General features: G+C 34.8%; 1 protein-coding gene across 2 annotated transcripts in view; it reads right to left on the reverse strand.

The window, feature by feature from the left end:
- The window catches only part of LOC145278314 (glyoxylate reductase/hydroxypyruvate reductase-like), a 51,504-nt gene that overhangs the window by 14,213 nt on the left and 24,369 nt on the right, over positions 1-12,922 (reverse strand). For both annotated transcript variants that reach the window (XM_080130605.1, XM_080130606.1), the window contains exon 2: positions 1,555-1,729. In XM_080130605.1, the coding sequence (XP_079986731.1) occupies positions 1,555-1,729 (175 nt within the window). The remainder of the gene's footprint in view (positions 1-1,554; positions 1,730-12,922) is intronic.

Consider the following 12,922-nt stretch of genomic DNA (forward strand, 5'->3'; position numbering starts at 1 on the left):
TGCTTGTCTAGCTGCACTGATGAGCTGTCATACAGCGAAACAGAACTGTATGTGGATTGCTATATATATATATATATATTTATATATATATATATATATATACATACATATATATATATATATATATATATATATGTGTGTGTGTGTGTGTGTGCGCGCACACACACACACACACATATGCAACAAAAGAATCTACTATTTGTGCTGATGGCTGTTGCAAGCTTATGAATTGGTGTTAGTTATAGATTATATTTCTGGTCTTAATATATGCCGCATCCAGAGCTCTTCTAGTAGAGTTGTAGTCGTTTAAATCACTAATAATTTCAGATACTTGCCAAATGTTATTCTTTCTCAATGCAAAGAAGTCTATTTAATTGTTTTCAGTTTTTTGTTAACGCTGCTAACCACACAAAAAAATTTATAAAAGTAAGTTTCGAATGCTTGTATTGTTAAAGACTGTCAATGCTTTGGTAGATTTTGATACCGTAGGAATTTTATTGACAACAATACTGCAAACCTATTTTACCTTGAAACGATGTCAAAGTAAAAAGCGATTCCATTGGCAACCCTGACATACATGTGAGAACTGAGACAGCATGTAAGACACGTTTTTCCTTGTTCAAATCTTGTCACTTAAGAGGATGAAACGTGTACCATTACCTCCTCAACTTCCACTGGACACGCTGAAAACGTTCCCATTATTTCACATCAAGATTTTGCCATTCGTTAAAAGTCGTCTTTCCCTTTTGGCAAAAATTCTTGCTGAAATTTTCTTCAATGATAAGAAAGCACTTTTGCTTATCCACTGCAAGGTAGACAATAAAAGATTGTTTGATACACCACAAACAATTTGAGTTATAAAACGTATCCGACTACGTGTAGAGATTTCTATTGCTCAGAAAATTATAGAAATAAATGAAGTGACACCCTCATAGTTACAAAGTAATGCACTTACACCAAGTGCAACTCTCTTGGGGGAAACATTTATTTATTTTAAAATACTTTTGGGTTATTTATTAGAAAGAAATAGAAAACTGCAAAGAATGTACTTCATAACTGATAAGAGACGAAGATTTTAAAGGTCAGATGACAAAATAGTTACTTCCCTTGAAAGTGGAGACTATTTTAGGCAGACGTGCTTTCTGTTCGGAAACTGAACCAGTGAATATCACACGATTTTACTATTCATGTATGACAAATTCAGGCTCGACTAATGGACTAATGTACTGCGAGATAAAATACCAGGTTTGGAAACTGGCATGATCTATCCTTCTCTCGAGGATAGATAGGCCTCTCTTAAGCCATGATAGGCAACCCGTCTACTGATGACGTCATGATGAAAAAATACCATGGATAGCATTGGCGAAGTATTCATCTATGGACAAGATTTTAATTACACTACAAACTAGTGGAGTGAGTTCAATCTCGGCTGCAGCCACATGTTACGTTTTTATGTTTTTTGTGTCCATTATAAAGGGTGTTGTCATCAGAAAAATATACCCATCTCAGATACAATTTTATCGTGGAATGAAATCACTTGTGCAAAGAAAGTACCTTTTATTTCTCTGATGATAAACTATTTTCATATCAAAAGCATATGACCTGACAGCCAGTTTGTAACCAATGTTGCCCATTCCAATAATGCCAACCGTGCTGCCTGTTAAACTGTGGCCTTGGATGTGCCAGGGGAACAAATCCGGCTGCTTTTGGCCCATTCCTGCCTTGACACCTGAAGGAAAGAAAGAAAAAAGAGAGAGTTTAAAAAGAATGAAAAGACGCATTGGAATGAGCCTTGTTGCACGGTGAGCCACCAGACTATATTTTCTACCAGGAAGTATCTACATCGAGTTGACACCAGTGCTATGAGTTCCTCAGAACATGTTTCATTAAAGTACTTGTAAAACATGCTCAGAGATAGGACAGGGTTGAAGAATGGTTGATAGTTTGAGGCCTATTAGATGAGGCACTTGTAACGTGAGATGCCAGGATATATTTGCAATATGAGTAGAAAAGGCTTTAAAAAAACAATGGGAATGCATTCGTAGCCTAATGGATACTATCACTGATTATGGGGTCAGCTAATTCACCCTAAACAAGACATACAGTATTGCCACTTGAGCGTAAGAGACCATGTCTACAAAGGACTGTAGGGAGTTTGGCAACGAGATATTTATTCACTTAAACTTCTGTATGTCAGTACAGTCACAGAAGCAGAAGACGACGAGTGAATTCCAAAGGCTAGCAGTTTGTGGTAAGAAACTATTAGACCGGAAGGTGTTTTTCAATATCTCAAAAAACTTTATCTCAAAACTTTATCTCAAAACTTTATAGAAAGCGGGGAGGGGGGTCTGCTTGTCGAGTTAGAGTATATACATCGAAGACGCACTAGTACTATGCATTCGCCAGAGCATGTTTTATTAAAGTACTTGTAACTTCTCTTTAAGCACTCATATACAGTGAATCATTTTTTTATAAATATTGTATTTCAGTATTAAATAATCAAAAATGGCTCATATGCCATAAAGCAGACAAATCAATAAATCATTGCGATTCATTATAGCGTCTCATCATTTTGAGAACCATCATCGGGCAATTACAGAGGCATCCCTCAAGTCTGTATCAAAGCTTTGGGAGACACTCTGTGAGCTTAGGAGACACTCTGTGAGCTTAGGGGACACTCTGTGAGCTTAGAGAACAGTCTGTGAGCATGTGTGCAATAGTTTGCATGTCGGCAACATAGGGTCACTGAGCGTCCTGTACATCATTCCACTTGTGCAGGTTGTCCTGTGTTTGAGCAACTATTGCTCGGTGCCCAGTTGAGTGTAGCCCACTCTTTCTGAGGGATGTTCAGAGCCTGTTGAAAGGTCTTCTTTCGGTGCTGGAAAAGTCTTGTTCTTGTTGTCTTATTTCATTAATGCAGGTTGAAGGATGCTGATGTTGTTCATCTAAGGCTCGTTCTGCTCATGCTGAAAAGATTGATATCGAGCTCAACAAGGCATTAGGGACAATTCCCGGCAACCTGAAATTGACAAAGCAACCATTTGTTTACTGGATGTCTGGAATCGCTTCACGACAGATTCGTCGAGAGGCGATAGTGAAAGCAGAGTGTGACAAACAGAACAATGAAATCACGATTCTTTTATTTGATCATCAAGAGGTGTCGCAGCAACTACCATCCTGCAATAGCTTTGCTACTGTCATAGGCCTCAGACGGATGATAGACATAATTATTTATGATTCAGTATTTAGAAATTATTAGTTACTAGAGCTTAGGTTTAGTCTTGTCACATGACGAAAATTGAAAGAAACTCACGATAGAACTATAATATTTTTCCAACAAATAAATTAAGCAGTTAAAAATAGACAAACTTTTATATTATTAGTTAAATGATTCCAAATTTTTTCCCGGTTTAAAGTTTCATCTTGAAAATTCAAATCCATGTTTTTTGAAAAGCTTTTGTCATAACAATAACAATCTCTATAAGTTGATGCCATCTGTCAACGGCTTATAAATGCCTCCCTTGTGAAATTCTTTAGCTTTTGATGTAACTTAAGGCCATCTAAATGGTTTTATAATCCTCAAAATAAGTGATAATCTGAGGGAGCTAGGTTAGAAGAATATGCAGGATGAAGTAAGATTTCCCAACCAAATTCTTCTAGGAGAGCTTTGCTCAGTAGTGCTATGTGAATACCCACAGTATCACGGCAAAGACTTCCTTTCTGTTGGCTAAAGAAGGTCAACACGGGTGAGAATATTACTGAAAAAATGTGAATGTTGCCGTAATAATCTGAAATAAAATGTTATAAATTAATCGTGGTGATATGAGGCACATCCAAAAGTAATGCCTTCTATTATTTTATTCTGCCAGAATGCATTAGAGGAGATTTCAAATTGCATTATTATAATGACGGAACTTGTGCATTTATAATCTAAAAGTTTCAGCTTTCTGTTGCAGATATTGACGGTGTAAGATTCTAAGAAAGCAATCACTATCATGGACGTACGTCAGAAGCAGAGATTCATTATCGAATTCCTCCATGCAGAAAAAAATTGAACCGATCAACATTCATAGGCGACTATTGAACGATAACAAAGTCAATGCAATTGATTTCACAGTTAGGAGATAGGTTTGCTGATTTCAGAGTGACAACAGAGATGTGAGTGACAGAGCGCGCTCCAGAATTTTATGTCTGAGGTACCAAGGCTGGCAAATGTGCAATAAATATGGTGATGACTAAGTAGAAAAATAAATTCTGGAGCACAAAAGGTCGCTCGTTTTTATGGTACAACTCTGTCTTCATAGCTCTTCACCGTTTTAGATTTTTAGTAAAAAAAAATAGGAGGCTCTACTTTAGGAATAACCCTCATATGTTTAAGTAATAATAATGTGCATAAAATAAATTACACTGGTTTAGCCCATCTCCGGTCTCGCTTGTTGAACATTGTGTCACTTTTAGACATGATAAAAGACTCCTATTGCTCTTGGGATTTGTACACAACAGGCCAAGTAGCAGAGGGTCTGCTACTAAAAAAGAAAACAGATTCTTATCAAACGCAAATGGAATCCTGTCGTCTTTTCTAGGGCGAGAATTTCCTCGCTCCACTTGGTAGTTCGCAATCTCATTTTTTGGTGAATACAAACTTTTATAAGAAGAGATAGGAAGTTGGAACTGGTAAGTTGGCTAGTTAGTAACTTTCACGCGATCATTCCTGTAATTCCTTAATTTATTGAACGAAATCAACCGAATCAAGCAGTTCAAAATTTCATAATCTGCTGATTTATAGGAAATATCATTTTTTTTTTTTTTTTTTTTGTAAAAGAGACACATACGTGATTTATTTTTGTGGAGTCTTATGTATACGGCAAATCAGATATCTATTATTTACTTTATTATTATTTATTAACTTTAAAAGCGTAGTACTGCTAAGTAATATGTAACAGTTGTACACAATGAAAGCCAACTCGAATGTATCTTATCTATTTAAAATCCAGACATTACTTTATAATTGTCTTAAAAGTCGATGTAGTGATATTTTAATGTAAATTTTGACGCAAGTTAAAAACTATGTAGAGTGGGATTTTCCATTTAGAATACGTGTCCCATCAGTGATGTAAGAGGATGAGAAAGATGCCAGTCGTATGTGGTGGAATAGCAGCAGAAATCTCTTTCAAACGAATCAGCAGGAAGAGAGCAGTAAGATTTGATAGTTATGGATTTCCTGAAAACAACCAAATCAAACACCATGAAATCTGACGCATAAACCATTTTCAAAGATTGTATGGGAATTAGTATTAAATAACCCGACATGGGTTGATATGCCATAAAACAAAACAACCAAACCAAACACCATGAATAAATATTTGAAAATATAAAAGAACTTGAAACATAAAATCATTTTTCAAAATTACTGAATTCAGCGTTAAATAATAATAAGAAAGGGATTGATATGCCATAAAACAAATCAACCAAACTAAACTTCACGAATAAATATTTGAAGATCTAAAGAACTTGAAGCATAAAACCTTTTTCCAAAATTACTGAATTTAGGTCACTTCTGCAGAACAGCTACATGAGGCAACGGATATGAGTTATCGACCCCTGTTCTTTGACTGACAAACGCCCTCTATCGGCCGTTCTGTGAACCTCAAATATAAACCAGTGTCTTCGAGAACGCAAAAATATATAAAACCGAAACAAAAAATATATAAAAGTCAAAACATTTATTGTATAAAAAATATATCAAAATATAATTTTAAAGTTTTAATATTATTTCTTTTCAATGAGTGATTCATAACTGAAAATAAAAAAATATGTTTATAGATTGTTTTTAGAATTATTTGTTTTGTTTTTTACAGTATAAAAATGTATCAAAATATAATTTTAGTTTGTCAATGTAGCAAAATAGAATTTTTAAAATTTTATAGAGTTTTATAAATAATTTGTTTGATTTTTTACAGGAAGATTTCTTTTTTAGAGTAAGATTGTATAAATATATATCAAAGTACAATTTTTATTTGTCAATGTAGCAAAATATAATTTTAATATACAAGATTTTATTTATTTATTTATTTATTTATTTATAGAAATTTATAGAAATTTAATGCAATCTTGCGCTGGTTTGATGAATTGATATCCATTTTCGAAGAAAGATTTTCACGAACTTTTAGAAAAGTACGAGTTATCGACCCCTGTTCTTTGGTTGACAAACGCCCTCTATCGGCCGTTCTTGAAGCTAAAATACACACCTCATGTTGTTGTTCTACAGAAGTGCCGAATTTAGCATTAAATAACCCGAAAAAGGGTAGATGTGCCAAAAAAACAAATCAACTAATCTAAACTCCATGAATAAATATTTGATTATATAAAGAACTTGAAGCATGAAACCATTTTCCCAAAATTACTAGATTCGGCGTTAAATAACCCGAAAAGTGTTGATATGCCGTAAAACAAATCAACCAAAACAACCAACTCCCAAGGGGGTAGTGTTTTATACATGTACAATATGTATGCTATAAAGAGAAAAAAAAATCAATAGCTTTTGAAACTGAATTTAATTTGTTTATATTTCTTTATTAATAACGTTTATGAAAGCTGTTACTGAGACGAAGAAGACAAAAAAACAAAAACAACGAAGAGAAGGGATGGGAAGCTCACTATTCTGCCAATGAGGTGAACATACGTGGGGTGGGGTCGAGAAGAATACATTGTTGATATTCAAGAACTCTCCATTTATGTTACATATGAACGGCGAACGGGTAAGGTAAAATTAAAAAAATATTTGAAAGAGAAAAACACCTAAAATTAAAGGTGATTTATTACCGATGAGCAGAAAATGATTTATATTTCAGGAAAGAAATACATTTCTTCTGTTTGCTTTTTGATCGATATGACCACAATGCATCAGCTATTATTTTCACCTTTTGTTTGAACGGAGGCCATTTTTATTATTTGGAAAGCAAAATAGTTTTCAATAAATTTATATTTTCTGCTGTTGTCGATTCATATAAAAAATCCGACAAAAAAACAACTTTTTTAAACAAAGAAAAGAAGGGATAAGTCACTCTATAAATTGAATCTGCCTTTTTATAATGATTATTTTATACAAAAAAATGTTTTATTTATTTTATACGATCCAATTTATCTAGGGTTATCTTGCGAGACATACATATGAATCCGACAATATGGAAAATAAAGAGATAAAAAACATCAAGAAATTTCAGAAAAAAAATTGATTTATCATAATTCATAATTGCTATTTTATTTTCAACTGCTTTTTATAGTCTCTAAAAGACATGCCATTAATATGAGTGAACTGTTTCGTTCTAAATTTAATAGATAAAAAAAAATTGACTAAAAATAAGTGAAAAATGGAACCTCGATTTATTGCGGTGTATCTAACATATAAAGTTATCTTGCCAAATTTTAAAAGTCAGTTTTTGGGACTATTTTACCATATTTTCCAAAATTTTCTGTTCATGTTTATTTATTAGCAGTTTTGCATGATGGTGAAATCAAATTTAAATATATTAAGGCTTTGAGGACTTTTAGGGCTAAATGGGGGGGGGGGTAAATGCTGAACTTAGTCATTTTTTTATGCCTTGTTTACTGTGCATTCACGGTGGACCATGCATGCTTCACTTGTTCTTACATATTCTACCCAGGTGACTGCTAATTTAAAACATTTTAGAATAATAATCTAAAAATACGAACCATCAAAGGGTTAACTCATTTTAAATTCAAGTACATAATAGTAGCTATCTAAGTTTAAAAATATGCAAATACAAATTAAAAACTAAAGTAAACAGATTATATATATTACATTCTGAGCAATATATATATATACTAGAATGGGTACCCGGCGCTGCCCGGGTGCTTGGAGGTGTGTATTGAGCAAAAATAAAAAAATAAAAGTTGTAGTAGGAAGGCAGGCTCGAACCTGTATCGCGAAGGAGAAAAAGAACGGGGAAAAAACGTAACGTCTTTGCTGTTACGACCACCTCTATACCGGAAATGACATAGGTTTAAATTAAGGCTAGACAATTGAAAAGAGTGGATAACTTTCGAAAATATCGGCAAAAAAGCGACCCCTCCCTGTAAAAAGGTGCCCAGTTGAGGGTGAAGAAATTAATGTTTTAGCCAATTTTTCGGTATTTGTCATCTGAAGGGTCGAGCTTCAAAACGATACTGATCTTGTGAAAATCCGTCACCTCTGTCGAAAGTTTTAGGCCGACATGCAAACATACATGAATACATACATTTATATATTGGTAGCTCAAATTTTCGACCCAACCCGATTAAAAAGCTTGCCCTATCTTTGAATACCCTTTATGCAAAATTTAAAATGTTTAGACCAGAAATTGTCTGAGTAATTTGGTAGAGACCGCAGAGGTCAATTTTTTAAAAAACTTTGACCCCTATTATGGCCCCTTAACATTTAGTGTTTTTGGCTCAAATTAACTTATTAAGTTAGATCCATGTCCAAGGAACCTATATTTAAAATTTCAATTGTTTATACCGAAAATTATCGGAGGAGTTTTGTAGAGTTCTCAAAGGTCAAATCGTTGAATTTTGACCCCTTAACAGCCAAATTTCAGACCGAAAATGGATTACAAAGATTTTCCCAAATCTCCATACCCTGTATATCAAATTTCGAGTCTGTAGACTAAAAATTGACAGAGTTATTGTGTAGGAAAATGTACACAGATAAACGCACAGACACACAGACAGATTCACCTATATATATATATATATATATATATATATATATATATATATATATATATATATATATATATACTAGCATTTAAGCCCAGCGTTGCCCGGGTGTTTGAATGTGTCTGTTGAGCAAAAAAAAAAAAAAAAAAGTGGTAGTAGGAAGACAGGCTCGAACTCGTACCGCAAAGGGGGAAAAGAACGGGGGAAAAAACCTGACGTCTTTGCTGCTACGACCTCCGCCAAACTGGAAGTGACTTATGTTTAAATTAATGCTAGACAATTAAAAGGAGAGGATGACTTTCAAATATATCGGTAAAAATTGTCGGAGGAGTTTGGTAGAGTTCTCAAGGGTCAAATCGTTGAATTTTAACCCCTTAACAGCCAAATTCCTGGCCGAAAACGGATCACAAAGATTTTCCCAAATCTCAGTATATCAAATTTCGAGTCTGTAGAGTAAAAATTGACAGAGTTATTGCATAGGGAAATGTACACACACAGACACACACACAGATACACAGACACATTCACTTATATATATATATATATATATATATATATATATATATATATATATATATGTATAGTGTGTTTATTATACAAACATTATTGGTTATATATGTGCATACATGTTTCAGTGGAATCAAAATTCAAGACCAAAAAAGAATCGATTCTTTTTTGGTCCGATGAGGTGTTATCCTTTAATTAGGATTCTACTGAAACATGTATGCGCATATATAAGTAATAATGTTTGTATAATATACAGACTATATACCTGCTCTGTCCTGCATTGAGCACTCTTTAATAATTATGTGAGTTTCATTGGATTTTACATGTAGGAAACCAATCGATATATATATATATATAGGAAACAATAAAAATGGAAAATGAAGTCACAAAAACTATATATTGGTGAATATAGAATGGTACATTAATTTAATAAAGGTACACAAACATAAATAGAGGGGACTCTTTATACCAAGGTATTTCGAAGCCTAATGCTTCTCATCAGAGAACTCAACCAAAAAGATCATTGTCAATATCTTCAGGAGTAACTAAGTGGTGTTTGTCAGAGATGAATTTGCGGATCAAGCTTTCAATACCCTTTTGCTTACTGACGTCTAAGAAAGTTTGCTACAACTGGAAGAGTAATCATAATCGGAAGTTACTTTGGGATTATCTCAGTTTTAAAACAAATTGGATGAAAAACGAAATAATGAAAATAATCTATATGAGGTGCCTTCAATAAGTTTCCGGGGGGGGGGGATCTGTGAGAGATTATAAGAGGTGTGGAAGGAGCAAGGAAGTCAAAACACCAGAGTTGATTGGCAAAATAAAAACTTTCATATATATAAGGACCGTCGTCTGTCTTTAGAGACAATAAGTACACAGTTTGATGTCAGGGTGAGAATTGTGCATATAATTATTTGCGAGGAACTAAAGATGCCGAAGATTTGTGTGAAATTTGTCGCAAAGGTGCACCATCCTTGTCACAGACTATTTGACCAAGATGGGTATTAAGACAGTTCTTCACCCTCACCATAGTCCAGACCTTGCTCTCTGTGATTTTGATTATTCCCTAAGCTCATGGAAAACCTTAAAGGCTGTCGTTATGAGACAATTGAGGAGATGAAAGAGGCTGTAACAAGGAACACAGTCACACAGGAGGACTTTCATGGGGCTTTTCAGAATTTGTTGGAAAGGTACAACATGTGCATTGCAGCCGGAGGAGAATACTTCGAATGGGACTAGATTTTCATGTGTGTACTATCAATAAAAGTACCCATATGAAAAAAATGTCTGGACACTTATTGAAATCACCTCGTAGATGAATTGTTATAATATTTTTATTCATAAAATAGAATATCTCATGGCTTGAATGTTTCCTGTAGGTTAACATTAGATGATACATGATGATTCATAACTTCCTAATTGGCTATCTAAATATAATAAACTTGAATACAAACGAGACTAGATAAACTGCCTTGAGTGAAAATCAGCTTTAATGTTTCATTTTTATATCTAACTAGCAGAAAGATCCTGGGATTGAATGACAATCAATAAATGTTTCACACTCTCATATTTCTATTGTCATCGAAATCGGTGAAATCGACCCTTTTTCAATAAAATTGATTGTTTGTTCTAGTTTGGGACCCATCACGGTGTACCGGGGGAAAGTTTCACATGCCTCTCGCAGTGATTTAGTCCACAAAACATTGTAGCCTATATTGCACTGTAGAGAACCTACTGTTGATTTTACAAGATTATTTTTATATAAAACTAGCCCGGGTGCCCTGCGTTGCCCGGGTGTTCTGAAGTGTGTGTTGAACAAAAAACAAAGTGGTAGTAGGCAGGCAAGCTCGAACTCGTATCACGAAGGAGGAAAAGAATGTGAAAACAAAAAACATGACGTCTTTGCTGTTGTGCCCATCGCCAAACTGGGAGTGGCGAAGGTTTAAATTAAAGCTAGTCAATCGAAAAGAGGGGAGTAATTTTGAAATATCGGTGAAAATAGCGACTCCTCCCAATAGAAAAGTGGCCAGTTGATGATGAAGGAATTAATATTTTAGTTAATTTTTCGATATTTGTCGTCCGAAGGGTCGAACTCCAAAACGATATGGATCTTGTGAAAATCCGTCGCCTCCGTCGAAAATTTTAGGCAGACATACATACATACATGATGATTGCAACGAGTGCGACTCCCTCAGACATTTAAAATCCATGAGCCCAAATGTCTGAGGGAGTATCCATACAAATATGATGTTACAGAGTCTTAGCTTTTGTTATATTCCTAAATACTTAGGAAATAAAGACAAACGTGAGTTACACCGAGTGGTATGTGTAATGGGGTTTATTTATAATACAGAAACGTAAGGCTGCTCGCCTAAGGTAAATAGAAGTACATAGTAACAAGTATGGGGAAGAAAGTCTGATAATCAACACGTAAGACTATCCGTCTTACTGCGACTGCTTGTCTGCCGCTGTCTGCCAAACAGTCCAATATATATATACAGTTTGTAACCGGTGTATAGCCAGTTATGTTCCTTCACAACACCTCCCCCTGAAGCTGAAATCTTCCTGATTTTAGCTTAAATACCTCTTCCTTTTAGGGTCAGGGCTTAATCTCCTGGTAACTTTTCTCTTTCTTGCGCTTTTCCTTCTGGTCAGCGTTACCCGGGGTAAAGGTTTCTGTCCAGCCCGTATGGTCGGTTCAGGCGAAATATTCATTGTTTGCGGTACACACGCTGGTTTTGGTATATCAAAAATATCGCACAATGTTTCCATTGGTGTCTCTTCCACATTTGGAGACAGTCTGGGACGTATTTGATTTCTGTGTCTTTTGCAGACAAAACTTAATCCTTGGATGGTATAGACCATGCTCCCAATCCTTTTTTTGATAATACCTTCAACCCACTGATTTCGTCCATTTTGAAAATTTTTGAAATATACATTTTCACCTGGGGAGAAGCACTTGGTATTAAGGTTTTCTTTTTTGAAAACTTTCTTTTTCTCTGGTAGCAGCCTATCGAAGACAGATCTTATCTTTCTTGCAAACATTAGCTCAGCCGGGGAAGAATTGACATTATTATTAGGATTTGGTGTCACCCTGTAAATTGCTAAAAATGTTTGAATACATTGTTCGTCTGTGTCCGTAGTAAGATTTTTCTTAAGTGCCCTTTTAAACGTATCTACAAATTTTTCGGCCAACCCATTCGATCGTGGATGGTACACAGGTGTTGTCATATGTAGAATATTTAGTGAGTCACAGAATTCTTTGAATTCATGAGCAGTAAATGCTGTTCCATTATCGCTCACTAAGGTTTTTGGCACTCCAAAACGGCTAAAAATTTCATTAAGCGCACTCACAGTGTTTTTTGCTGTTGGATGTCTAAACTTAAATATTTCTGGCCATTTTGAAAAAGAATCTACAATAATCAAGTAAAAATAACCATTTATAGGTCCCGCATAATCAATATGCAGACGTGACCAGGGTAGGTCCGTCTTTGGCCATGGCGTCGTTTTTACTGGAGGATCTCGAGCTGCTAATTGACATCCTCTGCATGTCTTGACACATTTTTCAACTTCCTTGTCCATACCAGGCCAGTACACATATCCTCTCATAAGGGATTTCATTCTCGAAATGCCCGGATGACCTGTATGAAATTCCTTCAGAATTTTCCTCTGTAACGTTAGTGGAATTACGATC

The sequence above is a fragment of the Euprymna scolopes genome, chromosome 6, assembly GCF_053919585.1.
Source record: "Euprymna scolopes isolate OS-2025 chromosome 6, ASM5391958v1, whole genome shotgun sequence".
NCBI lineage: Eukaryota > Metazoa > Mollusca > Cephalopoda > Sepiida > Sepiolidae > Euprymna > Euprymna scolopes.